Below are 20,982 nucleotides of genomic sequence, written 5' to 3'. Positions count from 1 at the left end.
AATGCTATATTTAAACTAACGTATAGTGACTGTAGATTTTACTTGCATTTACTGCATTTATTGAGACTATTGCGCGACAACAACCCAAGATATTCACCAGAACGTCTCTCTTTCATGCTTACCAAACTACAGTACATAACAACACCAGTTAGTCTCTGTGTCCCAGCCAGCCAGCCAGCCAGCCAGCCATCTGGACTTTTAATGTAGGTCTTTTCCGACACCATACATGTATGTGTTTATGTGGCCTGCAGAACTCAGTGAAAATTATATAGGACGGTAAAATGTCTAAAAAGCAACATTATAGAGAATGGTGGCAGATGTCCTCTAGTCCGGCTATGGCTGTAGCTAAGCAGGCGTTACGAAAGTGTGTAATGTGTGTGTGTGCACGTCTGTGCGCAGCTGAAAACTCTGTCCCTGCCAATCAGGATATAGTTAGGGACTTGTATTTAAAACAGGTCGAGAGGATTAAACTATTAAATTAAACCTGTCATTTGATTGACAGGCTAGGAGGCTAGAGCTGCAAGGCCATAATAGTAATGCTACAGGCAGGTCTGGGAACAGACTTAACACAGACATTGTACGCACGCACACCCACACACTGGGTGTTACTGAAGCAGCAGCCCAGGGTTGATCAGGAGGAAATATGAACTTATTTTGGGAGAAAATTAAAAGCTTTTCACTTCGCCTTGACTATTACAACACAGGCACAGACTGCTGGGTGTTACAGTATGTAGCAACCATAAGATCTGGGACAGGGGTACTTTGATGTGGCTGTGGCGAGATTAGGTTAGGATGGGTGTGGTTATAATAGACTACAGTATAGGTGCAGAAGGCTGATTGAGACCAGAGATTGTTGAATAGTGAGAGATGAGGATGCTAAGAGCTACAATATTCTCCACTCCTAACAGTGGCGACGCGTCATTCAGGGCAGGTAAGGCAAATAATAATAATTGAGTTAATAAAGCCGCATACAAACATGGTCTCTTTTTTGCTTTCTTGAGTAAGGCAGCTCCAAAATGCAGCTGTTTCAGCCTAGCTCAGTGCTTTCTGTGGTGGTGGGGCAGCCAGCGGAAAATACAGAGCGTAGGGGTTGGTAATTTTCTCTAGTTGCACCATGATTGGCTCAGTGTTCTGTCACTCATGGGGACACTACGTCGCCGCAGAACCTACGGGTAGAGCTCGAAAATTCAAGCCCCTTGGGTGCTGCCATAGACTTACAATAAAAGTGCCCATCCAAGAAGGTGAAATGATAAAATGACGTCAAATCACGTTATATCTACAGTAGCTTTGATTGGACTGATCATGTCAAAATCATACTTTCAAAATCTTAGCTAGCAAGCTAGACAAGCAGTCATTATCATGCATCAAGTCGGCAATCTACTGGCAAATCCTTGTCATATGAAGATAAATTATAGATCAAATGTATCGGTGCTCATCGACCATTGGACATAAACATTACACAACAAGTTGTAAATCGCGATTTCAACAATGAGTGCTAAGGCGCCACTGCAGCCCCAGGTTTGATCCCAGGCTGTGTCACAGCCGGGAGACTCATGAGGCGGCGCACAATTGGCCCAGCGTTGTCTGGGTTAGGGAAGGGTTTGGCCGGCCGGGATGTCCTTGTCTCATTGTGCGACTCCTTGTGGTGGGCCGGGCGTTTCCTCCAACACGTTGGTGCGGCTGGGTTAAGCGAGCAGTGTGTCAAGAAGCAGTGTGGCTCTCAACCTTTTCCGAGTTGCAGCGATGAGACAAGATCGCAACTACCAATTGGATATCACGAAGAATGGGGTAACGCCATGGGCCAGAAAAGTTTGAATACATTGGCCATGCTGTCAGTCCAGCATGACTTCTGCTGCATTCAAAACAACTGGAAACTCAGAACTGTGAAATCTCAGACTTCAGTGAGTTCAAGACAACTGGGACCTCTGATAAAACTACCTCTGACTGGAAAAATACAGAAAATAATTTAACGGTCATCCAACTCAGAATTCCAAGGTCGGGGTTTCGGGCCAATTTCTAGAGCCCACAAGAAGGACCGCCGCGCCACCTTCCTGTTCAAGTGAGCACAGCACAACAAGGTGAGTCCAACAATGTATTGTATGCTGATGCATAAATTATGTCATATGCCAGGGAGATATGTACAGTGGGGAAAAAAAGTATTTAGTCAGCCACCAATTGTGCAAGTTCTCCCGCTTAAAAAGATGAGAGAGGCCTGTAATTTTCATCATAGGTACACGTCAACTATGACAGACAAAATGAGAAAACAAAATCCAGAAAATCACATTGTAGGATTTTTAATGAATTTATTTGCAAATTATGGTGGAAAATAAGTATTTGGTCAATAACAAAAGTTTCTTAATACTTTGTTATATACCCTTTGTTGGCAATGACACAGGTCAAACGTTTTCTGTAAGTCTTCACAAGGTTTTCACACACTGTTGCTGGTATTTTGGCCCATTCCTCCATGCAGATCTCCTCTAGAGCAGTGATGTTTTGGGGCTGTCGCTGGGCAATACGGACTTTCAACTCCCGCCAAAGATTTTCTATGGGGTTGAGATCTGGAGCTGGCTAGGCCACTCCAGGACCTTGAAATGCTTCTTATGAAGCCACTCCTTCGTTGCCCGGGCGGTGTGTTTGGGATCATTGTCATGCTGAAAGACCCAGCCACGTTTCATCTTCAATGCCCTTGCTGATGGAAGGAGGTTTTCACTCAAAATCTCATGATACATGGCCCCATTCATTCTTTCCTTTACACGGATCAGTCGTCCTGGTCCCTTTGCAGAAAAACAGCCCCAAAGCATGATGTTTCCACCCCCATGCTTCACAGTAGGTATGGTGTTCTTTGGATGCAACTCAGCATTCTTTGTCCTCCAAACACGACGAGTTGAGTTTTTACCAAAAAGTTATATTTTGGTTTCATCTGACATTCTCCCAATCCTCTTCTGGATCATCCAAATGCACTCTAGCAAACTTCAGACAGGCCTGGACATGTACTGGCTTAAGCAGGGGGACACGTCTGTACTGCAGGATTTGAGTCCCTGGCAGCGTAGTGTGTTACTGATGGTAGGCTTTGTTACTTTGGTCCCAGCTCTCTGCAGGTCATTCACTAGGTCCCCCGTGTGGTTCTGGGATTTTTGCTCACGGTTCTTGTGATCATTTTGACCCCACAGGGTGAGATCTTGCGTGGAGCCCCAGATCGAGGGAGATTATCAGTGGTCTTGTATGTCTTCCATTTCCTAATAATTGCTCCCACAGTTGATTTCTTCAAACCAAGCTGCTTACCTATTGCAGATTCAGTCTTCCCAGCCTGGTGCAGGTCTACAATTTTGTTTCTGGTGTCCTTTGACAGCTCTTTGGTCTTGGCCATAGTGGAGTTTGGAGTGTGACTGTTTGAGGTTGTGGACAGGTGTCTTTTATACTGATAACAAGTTCAAACAGGTGCCATTAATACAGGTAACGAGTGGAGGACAGAGGAGCCTCTTAAAGAAGAAGTTACAGGTCTGTGAGAGCCAGAAATCTTGCTTGTTTGTAGGTGACCAAATACTTATTTTCCACCATAATTTGCAAATAAATTCATTAAAAATCCTACAATGTGATTTTCTGGATTTTTTTTCCTCATTTTGTCTGTCATAGTTGACGTGTACCTATGATGAAAATTACAGGCCTCTCTCATCTTTTTAAGTGGGAGAACTTGCACAATTGGTGGCTGACTAAATACTTTTTTTCCCCACTGTATACTGTAGCCCATGTGCCTCACCCAAATAATTTGGTCCCTTTCCCCCTCATAACATAGCCTACTGTTCTGACTTGATGGTGCACATGTAGCCTATAGCCTGTTTTAGATAAATGTCATCAACGTTGTAAGAGCTTTCATTGTCTGCTTATATGCCCCCTTTATTTTTCCTATGGTTCTGACTTGTGTGATAGAAAAATGACAAGATTATGTTTAATACTGTTTATGCATTGAATGGTTGTTTTATGCAATAGAAGAGGGTTCTTAGAATACTGTCAGAACAGCCCATGTTTTGGATTCTGTCGCTGTACATTTCAAAAAAGTGCTGAACAAATAGCTATATTCACTATGTCCGTCCTAGCTCGCTCATGAATTGCCTCTTATCTGCTCGTCGTCCCCGTATGCCATAGTTTGTACATCTAAATTGTCAGTAGACACTACATTTGTTTAAGTAAGTCAGCCATATCAGCTATGTATTTTTAAAAGGCACTAAATGAGGCTGAATTAACTGTTTCGCTGCCAGACAAGGCTCCACTGATAGCCAGGTGTAGCAGTGGTAAGGTGTTGGGACTCTGCTGTTGGGACAGCTTTATGCAGGCCCTAACAGTTTGTGGGCACCATTTGTCACCTTTATAGTGCAATTAATGTATTGTTTAGTGTTGTGTTGTGTAGTGGCTTTGCTGGCATTCATAAAAATAAAAATAAATAGTTTACCCCACCAAGATGTACATGCTAAAATCACCACTGGTGAAGAACATTGCAGGACAGGACAGAAAGCTGAGGGCTGGAACAAAGTTGTTGAACAGCCTTGATCTACACTCAGATGACTTAACATTTACATCCCAAATGGCACCCTACTCCTTATATAGTGCACTACTTTTGACAAGGGCCAGAGGGCACTTCAATTAAGCATGTCTAAGAGCAATGCAACACAATGACATCATCTTGACAATTACAGTACCTTCAGAAGTACCTTCAGAAAGTACTCATACCCCTTGACTTATTCCACATTTTGTTGTGTTACAGCCTGAATTCAAAATGGATTAGATTGTTTCGTTTTTCACCCATCTACACACAATACCCCATAATGAATAAGTGAAAATATGTTTTCAGACATTTTTGCTAATTGATTGAAAATGAAATACAGAAATATCTAATTTACATAAGTATTCACACACCTGAGTCAATACTTTGTAGATGCACCTTTGGCAGAGATTACAGCTTTGAGTTTTCTTGGGTATGTCTGTATCAGCTTTGCACATCTGGATTTTGGGATTTTCTCCCATTCTTCCTTGCAGATTTTCTCAAGCTCTGTTAAGTTAGAGGAGGAGCGCTGGTGAACAGCAATCTTCAAGTCTTTCCACAGATTTTCAATGGGATTCAAGTCTGGGCTTTAGCTGGGCCACTCAATGACTTTCACATTCTTTTTCTGAAGCCATTCCAGTGTTGCTTTGGCTGTATGCTTGGGGTCACTGTCCTGTTTGTAAGTAAATATTCACCCCAGTCTAAGGTTGTTTGCACTCTGAAGCAGGTTTTCATCAAGGATTTGGCTGTATTTGGCTACATTCACTGTTCTTTCTATCCTTACCAGTCACCCAGTCCCTGCTGCTGAAAAGCATCCCCATAGCATGATGCTGCCACCACCATGCTTCATGCTAGGGATGGTGTTAGACGGGTGATGAGCTGTGCCTGGTTTTCTCCAGACATAGTGCTTTGCATTCAGGCCAAAGAGTAAAATCTGTCTCATCAGACCACAGAATCTTTTGCCTTTTGATCTCAGTCTTTCACGTGCCTTTTTGCAAACTCCAGGCATGCTGTCATGTGACTTTTTCTCAGGAGTGGCTTCTGCGAGAGACTGTTGTCCTACTGGCAGGTTCTCCCATCTCAGCCATGGAACTCTGTAGTTCGTTTAGAGTGGTCATTGGGTTCTTGGTCACCTCCCCGACCAAGGTCCTTCTTGTCCGGTTGGTCAGTTTGGTCGGACGGCCAGCTCTAGGCAGAGTCTGGGTAGTTCCATATTTTTTCAATTTCCCAATGATGGAGACCACTGTGCTCTTGGAAATAGTTTTATACACTTCCCCAGATAATATGCCTCATCACAATTATATATTGGAGATCTATGGACAGTTCCTTGGACTTCATGGTATAGTTTCTGCTCTGACATGCACTGTCAACTGTGGGACATTATATAGACAGGTGATTTTGAAAGAAACACATGTCCAAACAATTGAATTGGTCACTGGTGAAGGATGATCAAATGAAATTGGATGCACCTGAGCTCAATTTAGAATATCATGGCAAAGGGGTGTGAATACTTACACTACCAGTCAAAGTTTTGGACACACCTACTCATTCAAGGGTTTTTCTTTATTTTTACTATTTTCTACAATGTAGAATAATAGTGAAGACATCAAAACTATGAAATCATGTAGTAACCAAAAAGAGTGTTAAAAAAAATCAAAATATATTTTATATTTGAGATTCTTCAAATAGCCACCCTTTGCCTTGATGACAGCTTTGCACACTCTTGCCATTCTCTCAACCAGCTTCATGAGGTAGTCACCTGGAATGCATTTCAATTAACAGGTGTGAATTCTTAAAAGTTTACTTGTGGAATTTCTTTCCTTCTTAATGCGTTTGAGCCAATCAGTTGGGTTGTGACAAGGTAGGGGGGGTATACAGAAGACAGCCCTATTTGGTAAAAGACCAAGTCCATATTATGGCAAGAACAGCTCAAATAAGCAAAGAGAAATGACAGTGCATCATTACTTTAAGACATGAAGGTCAGTAAATATGGAACATTTCAAGAACTTTGAAAGTTTCTTCAAGTGCAGTCGCAAAAACCATCAAGAGCTATGATGAAACTGGCTCTCATGAGGACCGCCACAGGAAAGGAAGACCCAGAGTTACCTCTGCTGCAGAGGATAAGTTCATTAGAGTTAACTGCACCTCAGATTGTAGCCCAACTGCTTCACAGAGTTCAAGTAACAGACACATCTCAACATCAACTGTTCAGAGGAGACTATGTGAATCAGGCCTTCACAGTCTAATTGCTGCAAATAAACCACTACTAAAGGCCACCAATAAGAAGAAGAGACTTGCTTGGGCCAAGAAACATGAGCACTTCACATTAGACCGGTGGGAATTTGTCCTTTTGTCTGGAGTTCAAATTGGAGATTTTTGGTCCAACCGCCGTGTCTTTGTGAGATGCGGTGTGGGTGAACGGATGATCTCCGCATGTGTATTTCCCACCGTAAAGCATGGAGGAGGTGTTATGGTGTGGGGGTGCTTTGCTGGTGATACTGTCTGTGATTTATTTAGAATTCAAGGCACACTTAACCAGCATGGCTACCACAGCATTCTGCAGTGATACGCCATCCCATCTGGTTTGGGCTTAGTGGGACTATCATTTGTTTTTCAACAGGACAATGACCCAACACACCTCCAGGCTGCGTAAGGGCTATTTTACCAAGAAGGAGAGTGATGGAGTGCTGCATCAGATGACCTGGCCTCCACAATCCCCCGACCTCAACCCTATTGAAATGGTTTGGGATGAGTCGGACCGCAGAGTAAAGGAAAAGCAGCCAACAAGTGCTCAGCATATGTGGGAACTCCTTCAAGACTGTTGGAAAAGCATTCCAGGTAAAGCTGGTTGAGAGAATGCCAAGAGTGTGCAAAGCTGTCATCAAGGCAAAGGGTGGCTATTTGAAGAATCTGAAATATAAAATATATTTTGATTTGTTTAACACTTTTTTCGTTACTATATGATTCCATATGTGTTATTTCATAGTTTTGATGTCTTCACTATTATTCTACAATGTAGAAAATAGTAAAAAATAAAGAAATACCCTACAATTAGTATTTTGTGTGTAAATGGGTGAAAAAAAAAAACATATATATAATCCATTTTGAATTCAGGCTGAAACAATAAGTCAAGGGGTATGAATACTTTCTGAAAACACTATAGTTCATTATAAAGCCACCAAGATTTATTTAGAAAGCGATCAGGTACTGTTACATATCCCTTTATCATCTACGGGATTTATCAGCACAAACTACAAACCCTACCAATCCACTCCCTGCTCCACCTAGACTTCTCCCATCTAGGACAGGGAAAGACCTGTGGCTGGGTGGTAAGAACTATCCCACAGCTGGTGGCTTTCGCGTATCAGGAAATTCAAAAAAGAAAAAAATGCACAGCTGTGTGTGTGTGTGTGTGTGTGTGTGTGTGTGTGTACGTGCGCGTCTTGGTGGAGCTGAGAAAGTGTTGATTGCTGACTCCATTCCTTTGAGGAGCTTCTGGCTGTGATCTGAGCCATATACGCTGAGCCCTCCAGCTGCCCAAACACGCGCGCACACATACAGCTGCAGTGACCATGGTGGAGAAGAGGGGAAATCCGCTAACAGTGCGTGAACCACAGATCAGCACCCTCAGGCTCACAAACAAATACATTCTCAGACCATTCAGCGGTAGACGAGCGTAGAGTCCTAAGATAAGTCCTAAGCATGGCTGGAAAAGTTCCTCTGACTCGCATGGAATATCAAACAGCCTAAGGTACATAGGGTACAGAGATACACTGTTCCTGTGACCTAAGCCAGGGCAGACATATACATGGGTGTCTTCTCTCAGGTGCCTAAGACCCTGAACCTTATAGGGCTGGATGAAATGGAAGAAACTGGTAAAAACACAACTTCCATGTTCACATGGCACAACCGGAGTGAACTTTTTCCTTTGCCAGTGAGAATAAAAGTCTAACCTTGACCCCTTTAGGACAGACAAAGAGTCAGACAGAGAGAAATGGAGACAGACAAAAAGACAGAGAATACAGATAGAGAGGGAGTCCTATCCTACCTTGTCCCATGTAAGCTCCAGTGAGGGCCTCCTTGGCAGTTCCGAAGCCCAGCTCCCTGCACACCACGCTAGCTGAGACGCGGTTCCACATGTGGTCTACGATGGTCCCCCACTTCCCCTCCTTCAGCACCTCCACACGGCCCTCACCCAGCCTGGGGCCAGCCTTCAGACGCACCGGCTAGAGGTGGAGAGGAGAGAGAGAGAAAGAGAGAGAGAGTCAGAATGAGCGAGAGAGAGAGACAGAGAGAGAGAGAGAGAGAGAGAGAGAGACAGAGAGACAGAGAGAGTCAGCATCATGTATGACTAGACTGTATGATTGTCTAAGAATGTTTTGTATCATATTTGTGCAGAACACAGGAAAATTATCTAGGTTTTGGCTCTTAGCACAGTGAGGCATGGTGTGTGTGTGTGTGTGTGTGTGTGTGTGTGTGTGTGTGTCTATGTACGTACGTGTGCGTGTGCCTGTCTCTTACCACAATTGGGTGGGGTGACTGGGCTCTTCCAGATGACATACGTGCAAACTGCGGTCCAGGTACACACCTTGCCACCGCATGTCTCCCACTCTTACAGGGGGAGGGGCTGTGTGGAATGGACAGCTGAGCATGACACTGTGATAGGCTGGTCTCTGACCCCAGGCAGTGAACCTTCTCTACCCAGAAACCCTTTTTACGAGCCATGAGGCTCAGCCTAGGAAGGGGGAGAGAAGAGGCCATAAGAGTCTTATAATGCTTTATAACACATTATAACGTGTGCATAGCTGTAACGTCTGGTTACGTATGTCATGTCAGTTCCATGAAGGAGAGGAACAAGACAAGAACTATCCAGTAACACTTCATTTAAACACTCTACATAATGCATTTAAAGCTCACAAGGCATTATAATAGAGATAAATCAGACACACAAAAATGTTCAAAGACTTTCTAGTTAGTTGAGATGTTCAAACATTGAGTAGGTCTTACCTTGTGGATGGATCAGCAACCTTGGTGTCCCAGATTTTCCTGTGAAGAAACAGGAAAGAATAGGAAAGGATGGTAGTATCTCTTGTTTATTTGTTGAGGTTTCGTGAAACTGTTAGTCCTGTAAGGTGAGATGACTAAAGCTTGACTACAGAGTCAGCTTTTGCAGAAGACAACTGTGTAATGTGCTTGGTTAATGCCATACAGTGATACCCACACACTGTAGATATCTGGTGTTTGGTTAATATGGTACATGCCACAAAAAATGATACCCCCACACACACACACACACTATTTATTAGCCATATCGTTGGGCATGTGTGTTGATGAACATAGACACAGATGGGTAAAGCATTCCCTACACCTCACACACTGGCCTCACATTTGGTTAATATGGTCCATGCCACACAGATTTACAGCCAAACACACTGTCAAAAAAAAGCCACCTCGGTGGGCATGTGTTGTTTGTTGTTTGGACACAGTAACAGTTATTTCCTAGAAGCATCTGTCCCTGACATACTGGCCTTACGGATGTCAACAACTATAAATACACTTACACAGACAAATATGTCAGCCTACAGAAAGGCCCATCTGTGTTGAGTTACAGTACACCTTTATGTGTGCGTGCATGTGTGTGTGTAGGTGGTATTGTGGTGATGATGAGTGGCATAGTTAGAATAAGAACAAACTCATTTTCCCTGTTCTCTCTGACCACCACTTCCTGGCTCTCCCTCCTTTATGTTGGGGTGTAGATATTTGCATCAGGAATGTCTAGTCTAGGTCTGTGTGTATGTTTAGAATGAGTGGTCAGAGTGTAGGACTATGTACCACACATAGTAGTGTATTTTAAGTACTGTCAGCTAAGCCAGGCTTCAATGGAAAAACAATTATGTCTGTTGCCAACGTGGGGGCATAGATCTGCTCAAACAACTGGGTAGTATTCTAAGGAAACAGACTGAAACAGGGATGGACTACCTGGACTTGTCTAATAAAAAACGCTTGGTTTTGTTTTCCATTGAAAAAGTTGCTACACTCTTAGAAAAAAAGGTGCAATCTAGAACCTAAAACGGTTATTTGGCTGGCCCCATGGGAGAACCCTTTGAAGAACCCTTTTTGGTTCAAGGTAGAACCCTTTTGGTTCCAGGTATAACCCCTTTGGGTTCCATGTAAAACCCTTTCCACAGAGGGTTCTACATGGAACCCAAAATGGTTCTACCTGGAACTAAAAATAGTTATACCTGGAACCAAAAAGGTTATCCTATAGGGACAGCCGAAGAACCCTTTTTTCTAACAGTATACGTTTTGCCATAAGGAATATGACCCTGGTGTGGTGTTGCTTGGGTGTTGGTAACATGACAAAATAAGAACTCTTAAATCACTCTTACTTGGCATCTTACAAGAACATTGCTAGTACAACAACATTTGTAAATAACTGGATCACTAGGAATGGATTCAAGCATAAACCATGGGCATTTTGAAACTACTCTTTAACCTAACCAACCATGCATAGGCTATTTACAAAATGTGACTTTGAACAGCTATGAACGACATTGCTGGGAAAATGTTGTAACAAAACCCCCATACGCACACAAACAAACACTCAGTGTTGGCACACATTAACCGTAAGAACTGGTCAGGCCGTCCGAGAAACTAAATAAATGAAAGACCCGAATAAACTTTGATTCATAAAACAGACATTTAGGCCAGAGTTCATTCCTGGCACTCCATCACAGGCATAGCCAAGACGTGCCCAAAAGGAATCCCCTGTTGATTCTCTCACTCACACACACACACACACACACACAGTCGATCAGCATCAAAGCAGCCGTCCCTCAGTTCCCGCCACAGGAGTGCCAAACAGGAGTTGAGTTAGACTACACACATACACCTCAGTCAGCTGCACTTAGGGAAACAAATACATCTACGGATAACACAGGATATTTGGATTTGCAACATGAAACTAACAAACATTTCTGCCTTTCTAGTCACAAACTACAAACAAGGATGTTGGAATCAAGAGATTAAAATTATTATTAAGTAAGTGGTTCCACAGCCATTTTTCTGTTTACTTTAGTCAACTTTGTGTTACTTGAACTAAGAAATATTAGATCTCTTAAACTTGAGAAAACATTCTGTCAACTTGCACACAGTGCTTTTAACATACAATGTTTTCAACTTACATATTTGACACACGTTAACATATATAATTACATTGTGCATGTTCATTTATATAGCCATTAATATTCAATATGTATTCACCTGGGATTTGAACTCACAACCTCTTGGTTCATGGCATTCCAATCTTCCTGCTATGCCAACATGTCTGTGCCAATGACTGATTTCACCTGTATTGCTACACTTTGCACTTCAAAGCAAATCTCAGGTGAATACATATTGAATATTAACATATTGAATATTAAATATTAGTGGTTTTATTTGGCCCCCAAAGCTTTCGTATGTTTTCTTTTAACATAAAATACTTTAAAAACACCAGGAAATCAGCCAAGTGATTTTAATTTAAGAAATCTGTTCCCAATTATTCCTACGCATAATATAGAGACATGTGATCGTATACAAATGTAAGGAAGGTTTGAAATGATTATGTTTTAGTCAAACATTATATCTGTTTGGGCTTCTTGCGGTCAATTTGCAGTCTACAAATTATTTGTTATTATGTTCCGTCCCCCCGACCACCCACTCAAGAAAAAAATCAGCCTGCGGCTGAATCTAGATGATGATCCCTGCCCTAGATATTGCGAGTTTTGGGTTTTGGTATCTTTTTTTTGTTTGCTAAAAGCTGACTACTTTCTGCTCTGCTTGTGTAGCTAATGCTTCCTTGCTTGTGTAGGATTTGTGTTTGCTAAAAACCCACTACTTTCTATTCTGCTTGTGTAGCCAGTGCTTCCTTGCTTGAGTAAGGCTAGAGGCCGGGACAGACCAGCAGCGGTGGTTGGAGTTGATAGGGGTGTCATCCCAGCCGAGTGAGGCTCATTCCAGTTTCTCTGGCAGTGTTCAGAGTACAGATTCTGGAGATGATATACTATCCCTGGTTGGCTCTGGAGGGTTTTCAGAGTGTGAATCAGATGACATCAGTCCGGGGCAGCCTAAAGTCCCAGCTTTGGATTAGGCGGGGGAGAGTGAACCATTGGTGGTTAATGAGCCTTTGATGGAGTTGTGTCGTAGGGCGGCAGGTCACCTGGAGGTGGATTGGCTGTCTTCTCCCCCACAGTGGAATTCCTCCAGGTTTGGGGGAAGGTATTTACTAGTGATGGGAAACTGAGGATCTTTGAAGGCTTCAGCGCTTTCACCAAATTATGACGAAAAACTGTTCATTACTCAGAGCTTAATTATCTGTTCACAATGCACATTAGTGATATCTGTTGGTCAGCAATAAATAGCAGCGTGTGATTACATTTACATTTTAGTCATTTAGCAGACACTCTTATCCAGAGCGATTTACAGTTAGTGCATTCATCTTAAGATAGCTAGGTGGGACAACCACATATCACAGTCATAGTCAAGTAAATGTTTTATCAGATATATGTATTTTTTTCATCAAAACTCTGTGGCGCAATGGTAAATCGTTGGCTTCAGTAGCCTATAATCAGTTGGAATACCAGGTTTGCATCTTACATCATGCTTCCCCTTTTTGCCTTCAAGTTTACTATTTTTCAAAAACGGAATCTATGGCATTATTTAGGATGCTTACGCCTTGATCACACCGACAGCGTCATTGTGCAAAATTGTACGCAGCATCATCTGGATATGTGTGCAACATTCACCTTCTGCTACCATTTTTGTCAAGCCGTCTACGCATACAGTTTGACGCATACGTTTGATAAATCCAACGTATCCACCACACAGAACGCACTGCAACTGCCTCTGCAACGCAAATCGGCAAGGCAAACGCAGGTTCCATTGGAAATAAATGTACTTCTGGTGTACCAAAATGCGGTGTGATTGAGGTGTTAAAACCAGTTGAGCTTACAGCCATTTTGCACTGTTTCGCTATGGCTTTAATCATCAATATTATATTCATGTAGTAGTATTCCCCCCCAGAAAGCTATGACCTTTGGCTTTCACCTGGAATTGATTATTTATAATAATAATAATTTTCAACCAATAAGATCTAGTACACAATAAAAGTATAATAAAACATTCAAATACTGAATGATGATCACATAAAATGCGCTGGTCCCTAAATGTTCCATAGTTCCCTACTCTACCTGCTAAGCTACCGGTCGGGTGAAAAATGTTGTACAAAATTCTAACTATATTTGTAAGTATGGTGTCCAGTAGAGGCTGGTGTTTGAAAGCACCTTGGAATCAAAGAAAGCACCGGAACCACAACGAAATCAGTGTAATCTAGCATTTTGCAACACACATTTTGAAAAAGCACGCGATCAAATGATTCTTCGGATGTCATTGATGACGTAATTCTGATAAAATGTTACACGCGTCGGCACACTGCTTCAAAGTTAGCTGCTTAGCGATTTCGACACATGCCTCGGAGCTCCGATATCAAATGTAACATCACTAGTATTTACCTCCTGTCCCTGCAGTGGTGAAGCGTCGCTTACCCCCATTTAAAGATTTCGCAGATGAGCTAAAGGCGACCTGGGATTCCCCTCATTCAGCCAGGCTGGTGCTACCAGGCGAAATCGTGAATGTAGAGGGTATGGAGGAGGCAGGGCTCGTATGCACACCGCCGAGTTACTTAGCTCCAGAGGCTAACAAGGGGGTAAATCCTAGCACAGTGCTTCCGAATAAACACTGCCGGTTCTTGGCAGATCAGCTTGACAAAGTGTACCAGGCTGAGGATGTGGCGGCCCGGTCATTGAATGTGGTCACAATGCTGCAGATGTATCATACTGATTTGTTGCAGGAGCTGAATAAGACCATGGAGGCGGGGAAGCCAGTTTCAGAGCTTCTCAACGAAATCCATGCTATGGCTGAGTTTGTGCTGCATTTGTCCCGCTGTACTATCCTGGCTGTGGGGAAAAGTATGGGGGCGATGGTGGTGGCTCAGCGGGGCCCTCCTCCCCAAGTATCTACTGTGGCAACAGTGCTTACAAGTGGCTCAGGTCAATGGGGGCAAGTTACTGGATGCCAAAGTCCCCAAACCCAGTCTGGGCTGGGTTTCAGAACAGCGGTACCACAAAATTGTTTCTCACCAAAGTCCCTCTGTGTTCAGGGGTATGGAGAGTATGGTATCGTCCAGGTGTGGGCATAATAAACACAGTTCCTTTCCCACATTCAGACACACGGTTGTCAAGAGTGGTGGATATGAAAACAAGCATGACAGAAAAACTAATTATCCCAGTAATCAGGGTGGCGCTCTGCCCCTTCAGGAGATAATGTACTTGCATGTTTTAAACAAGCACATTCAAGGTTTGCAAGTTCAAAATGCTCACACTTCATCGGCTATTGCAGTCGGTGTGTCCCGGCGATTGGTTCACGTCCAATGATCTAAAGGAAGCGTATTTTCACCCCACAGAAAGTTGAGGTTTCATTTCGAGGGTGTGGCCTATGAGTTTCTGGTCCTGCCTTTCGGGCTCTCACTATCGCCCCACACATTTTCTATGGTGGTGGAGGCAGCTTTGGCACCGGTGTGGTGCCAGGGGATCAGAGTATTGGCATATCTGGATGCTTGATTGGTCGTGGCGGAGTTGAGGGAACAGGTGGAACTCCACACTGACACACTGGTTTCTCATATTCAGTCTCTGAGGTTCATAGTGAATCACCAGAAAAGCTGTTTGACTCCGGCTCAGCAAATTCAGTTTCTGGGTCTCATTCTGGTCCTGAATAAAGCGTTTTTGTCTCAACAGAGGAGGGTCACATTCTGTCTCTGTCTGGCACGGTTTCAGCTGGGGCACTCTGTGTCTTTTCACTTGTGCCTGTGGTTATTGGGTCTGATGGCCTCTATGATAGCTGTGGTGCCTCTGGGACTTCTGTTGATGTGTCTGTTTCAACACTGGGTGATTTATATGAGTCTTGACGCATCTCGCCACTGCCATCGGTTGCTCAAGGTATCCCCGTCGTGCCTAAGGGCGTTGACTCCTTGGAGGGATGGGAGACTGCTGTTGTAGGGGATTCTCATGGGCTGGGTAGTGTCCCACAGGGTGATCACGACATACATATCCTTACTGGGATGGGGAGCGCTGTGGGTGGGCTACTCGGAAAGAGGGATTTGATCAACAGTGCAAAGGGCGCTGCATATCAATTACCTAGAGCTACTGACTGATTTGCTAACGCTGCTCTTTTGGAGCAATGCTAATTTCCTGTCGCTCAGGGTGACGTATCTTCCCGGATTCCTCAACATGGGTGCGGATCTACTTTCCAGGGGGTGTCCTATCTCTACGGAGTGGAGACTGCACCCCTCGGTGGTTGCCCAGATATGGGACCAGTTCGGCAGGGCCGCATCGTGAGAAAATGTACATTGTCTCCGTTGGGAATGGATGCTTTGGCGTATCAGTGGTCTCAGACACTGCTCTATGCGTTTCTTCCAGTGGACCTGATTTAGACCACCGTGGAGAGGGTCCGACAGTAGGGTCTGTTGTTGATTCTGGTGGCTCCCCATTGGCCCAGACAACCCTGGTTCCTGGAGAGCATCCGCTTGTTCGGCGAGGACCCGTGAAGGGTTCCGTGTCGTCGGGATCTATTGTCCCAGGTGCATGTTTGGCACCCACGAGCGCAGATATAGAATCTTTGGGTTTAGCCCCTGAATGGTTGAATTTGACGGCTATGGGTTTGAGGGTTTGTGTCAGGTTAAAAGGAGTTTCTCCTTTTCATAGTTCTTTGGTGGACATCTTTTTTCACATTGAAGGTTTATATGGCAACCATCTCGGCGTGTCATATAGGGATTGACAGCTCTACCCCGGGGTCTCATCCTCTGGTGGTACGGTTCCTGAAAGGTGTGCGTCGGCTCAGACCAGTGTCTAAGCCTATGGCACCGACCCGAGACCTGGCTTTGGTCCTGGATGCTCTGTGTGAACCATTGGAGTCTGAGGACCTGAAGGTCCTTTCCTACAAGACTGCCTTGCTCATGGCCTTGGCGTCAGATCTCCACGCGCTATCAGTACCCGTTCCTGTTTGGAGTTCGCGCCTGGTGACTCCAAAGGGATGTTACGTCCTAATGCAGCTTTTGCTCCCAAGGTTATGCCTATGTTTTACAGGTCCCTGGATTTCAAGCGGTTTCCTTTCTCACCTCCTCCGTTTGCTTCCAGTGAACAATGTAGGTTGCATGGCCTGTGTCCGGTGCGCACTTTACGCACGTATATGGATAGGACCAAGGATATCCGCGTTTGTGACCAGCTTTTTGTCTGTTTCGCTAATCCAGCTCGGGGTAGGGTACTTACTAAGCGGCGTCTTTCTCATTGGATTGTGGAGGCTATCTCCCTTGCGTAAGACAGCAAAGACAAGGGTTGCCTAGCAGTGTACATACTCACTCCACTAGGGGTGTGGCGGCTGCCTGGGCATTGTTCTGGGGCATGTCGATTGGTGATAACATTCCTGCAGCGAGTTGGGGTTCCCGACATACCTGTGTGAGGTTTTATCACTTGGATGTAACTGCTCAGTGTGGCTCATAGTGTTCTTATGGCTGGGTCCAGGAGTGGATGTTAGGCAGCACGCAGATTGCGTATTTATCTGGGTTGGGCTGCCTTTGGGTGCGGCAGCGCGTAATGTGCAAATTATCTGGGTTACCACAGTTTCCTGTGGGTTTGAGCCTTGGGCTGCTATGGCAGCACGCGAGTACACAGTTTCCAGGTTATTGCAGGTTTCCTGCGGGTTTGAGCCTCGGGCTGCCGTGGTTCATGGACTCTGGTTGATGCTATGCAGTGCAAGTGTGTGCTTTACCAAGTCAAGACAGGTGTTCTGTTGTTTTGGCGGTTCCTTGTAGGAGTTCTGACATTTCAGGCTCGCAAGGTAAGTGTTGTTCTTGGAACCATGTGGTCAATGGACGGGCTGCAGTGGCAGCGTATCAGTGCGCATAGCCAAGTTGCAGCATGTTCTGGTTCCCTATATGGGGCTCTAACAGTTCAGGCTTCTGTAAACCATTTCTGGGCCTCCTAGTTTCACAACCAATGGCTATAATACCAGGGATCACATTAATTTCCTCAATTCAGTACAGCTCTTCAACGAGCCCAAATCCCCTGATGGCGCAGGGCCAAAATATGATATACCTCTCTCTTCCCTCATTCAGGGAACAGTAGTTATATGAATAACTGTACATTCACTTTCAGTCGGTCACTCGGTATGACATACTGTACTATGGGGACATACAGTTGAAGTCGGAAGTTTACATACACCTTAGCCAAATACATTTAAACTCAGTTTTTCACAATTGCTGACATTTAATCCTAGTAAAAATTCCCTGTCTTAGGTCAGTTAGGATCACCACTTTATTTTAAGAATGTGAAATGTCAGAATAATAGAGAGAATGATTTATTTCAGCTTTTATTTATTTCATCACATTCCCAGTGGGTCAGAAGTTTACATACACTAAATTAGTATTTGGTAGCATTGCCTTTAAATTGTTTAACTTGGGTCAAATGTTTCGGGTAGCCTTCCACAAGCTTCCCACAATAAGTTGGGTGAATTTTGGCCCATTCCTCCTGACAGAGCTGGTGTAACTGAGTCAGGTTTGTAGGCCTCCTTGCTCGCACACGCTTTTTCAGTACTGCCCACACATTTTCTATAGGATTGAGGTCAGGGCTTTGTGATGGCCACTCCAATACCTTGACTTTGTTGTCCTTAAGCCATTTTGCCACAACTTTGGAAGTATGCTTGGGGTCATTGTCCATTTGGAAGACCCATTTGCGACCAAGCTTTAACTTCCTGACTGATATCTTGAGATGTTGCTTCAATATATCCACATACATTTCCTTCCTCATGATGCCATCTATTTTGTGAAGTGCACCAGTCCCTCCTGCAGCAAAGCTCCCCCACAGCATGATGCTGCCACTCCCATGCTTCACGGTTGGGATGGTGTTCTTCGGCTTGCAAGCGTCCCCCTTTCTCCTCCAAACATAACGTTGGTCATTATGGCCAAACAGTTCTATTTTTGTTTCATCAGACCAGAGGACATTTCTCCAAAAAGTACGATCTTTGTCCCCATGTGCAGTTGCAAACCATAGTCTGGCTTTTTTATGGCGGTTTTGGAGCATTGGCTTCTTCCTTGCTGAGCGGCCTTTCAGGTTATGTCGATATAGGACTCGTTTTACTGTGGATATAGATACTTTTGTACCTGTTTCCTCCAGCATCTTCACAAGGTCATTTGCTGTTGTTCTGGGATTGATTTGCACTTTTCTCACCAAAGTACGTTATCTCTAGGAGACTCCTTCCTGAGTGGTATGACGGCTGCATGGTCCCATGGTGTTTATACTTGCATACTATTGTTTGTACAGATGAACGTGGTACCTTCAGGCATTTGGAAATTGCTCCCAAGGATGAACCAGACTTGTGGAGGTCTACAATTTCTTTTCTGAGGTCTTGGCAGATGTATTTTGGTTTTCCCATGAAGTCAAGCAAAGAGGCACTGAGTTTGAAGGTAGGCCTTGAAATACATCCACAGGGGACACCTCCAATTGACTCAAATGATGTCAATTAGCCTATCAGAAGCATCTAAAGCCATTACATCATTTTCTGGAATTTTTCAAGCTGTTTAAAGGCACAGTCAACTTGGTGTATGTAAACGTCTATAAACAATTGTTGGAAGAATTACTTGTGTCATGCACAAAGTAGATGTCCTAACCAACATAATTGTGACCTCACCACACACCAATCAAACCAACTGTTTTCTCTCACCAGAAAGCCACACTGACAATGAGTAAATTGAGCACTAAGGAAAGAAAAACACGTTTCAACCATACACCAGACTCTACATTTGATTCAATGACAGTATATTTCATTCAACTTGACCTAAGTTCACTTAACTTCAACCTAACTTTAAAGTGTCTTTAGAACATTAAAAAGCACTATATAAAACCATGTATAATTACTACTATTCTAACTTTATTCATGCTACTTCTCCTGTCTTTGTAGGTATTTATGGTGAGCTCTCTCTACACATAACGATTGCATAAATCCCTCTTTCTCTGTAATGATTGCACAGATGGTAGCCAGCTAACTAGTGAGTATATTATGAACACTTGTATGAACACACATTATGAACAGGTCGGATCAGGTTGAGAAAACAGAGTGACTGTTCCTAGACTACACCTCTGACTCTGTAATGGTGTGTGTTTAAATGTGTTTAACCTCTCAAGAGCCCCAGTCTGCCAGTATAATCGGTGTGTTCGAGGCCTCCACCCCTCATTTACCAACCCACAGGGAGAGCAAGAGCGGCTAACGATAGGGGGACCCACCCCTGTTCCTAAATGACAACAATTATCTCTCTCGCTCTCTCGCTCTCGCCAAAAGAAGGAGTACCCCATGCACTGTTTTGACCCCGAATATTAATAACAACCACTTTAACCACCAAAGGTTTTGTCAGGATAGCGTTTGTTGGGAACCACCGATCTAAGCACAATTTCAGTTGCCAAGGTGAAGTTGCAGAGTTGCATAATCTTTGTCCTCCTATCATGTCAGGATCAACTTTTTCCATGGGATCAGAGATGATAGCCTATGAGCTCCTCCTTGGCTAGGATGAGCTCTTACACAACAAATGCAATTTGACATATCCATCAAAACAAAAATCTATTTAAATTACAACTTGGGCTCAGCACCAGGGTTCATCGCTTCTCCACAACCACATAAAGCACAGCCGAAATACATAGGCCTACATACATTAAAAGAAAGCCATATAAATTAGAGACAAGCTCACTTAGGATCACTCAGATTGCTCAGATCTGAGATACCAACCAAGACTGAATCGGCCACACAAAATGTCACCCTAAGGAAAATGAAAGCCCCCATCTTAGAGAGAGCTGGTGGTTGTAGGTCCTCCAATCTCCACGTTGACAGAGAGAAACAGACGTTGCTGACACAGCGGGGCCAAAGTAGGGCCCAGGCTATAATTGGATAGCCTCAGTGGCTCAGTCCCTGCCCTACACACTCTTCTTCACTCACACATTTACGATGCACGCATACAAACATACTCACACAGACACACGAACGATACACACATACATACACAGACACACACACACACACAAAGTATGCATGCATACACACACACACACTCACAGATATCAACGGACACACACACAGCTATAATTGGGAAAAAATGTATCTGGCGGCAGGCAGGGAAGAAATCCTAGAGAGCCTCACTCCTGCCCAACTTGTAATTACAACATCTTCAGAGTCTCATCCAGACCAGTAGAGACGGACAGAAGCAAGGAGGGGACAGGAGCCAGGAGGGGACAGGAGCCATATGCTCTGGTCTGGTCTTTCTAAGAATGGACCAGAGACTGTCTGGTCTATATGTAAATCCATGCCAG

At 44.0% G+C, this 20,982-nt stretch overlaps 1 protein-coding gene across 1 annotated transcript in view; it reads right to left on the bottom strand.

The window, feature by feature from the left end:
* LOC121574825 (lysyl oxidase homolog 4-like) overlaps nt 1-20,982 on the bottom strand; it is a 65,442-nt gene that overhangs the window by 27,461 nt on the left and 16,999 nt on the right. Inside the window, exons 5-7 of the mRNA XM_045222883.1 lie at nt 9,545-9,583; nt 9,059-9,272; nt 8,586-8,763 (exon numbers count right to left, since the gene is read on the bottom strand). Of these exons, the coding sequence (XP_045078818.1) occupies nt 8,586-8,763; nt 9,059-9,272; nt 9,545-9,583 (431 nt within the window). The remainder of the gene's footprint in view (nt 1-8,585; nt 8,764-9,058; nt 9,273-9,544; nt 9,584-20,982) is intronic.

Source organism: Coregonus clupeaformis, chromosome 1 (genome assembly GCF_020615455.1).
Source record: "Coregonus clupeaformis isolate EN_2021a chromosome 1, ASM2061545v1, whole genome shotgun sequence".
NCBI lineage: Eukaryota > Metazoa > Chordata > Actinopteri > Salmoniformes > Salmonidae > Coregonus > Coregonus clupeaformis.
Note: the sequence above shows the minus strand (reverse complement) of the source record. Positions and strands in the feature narration are given on the sequence as shown.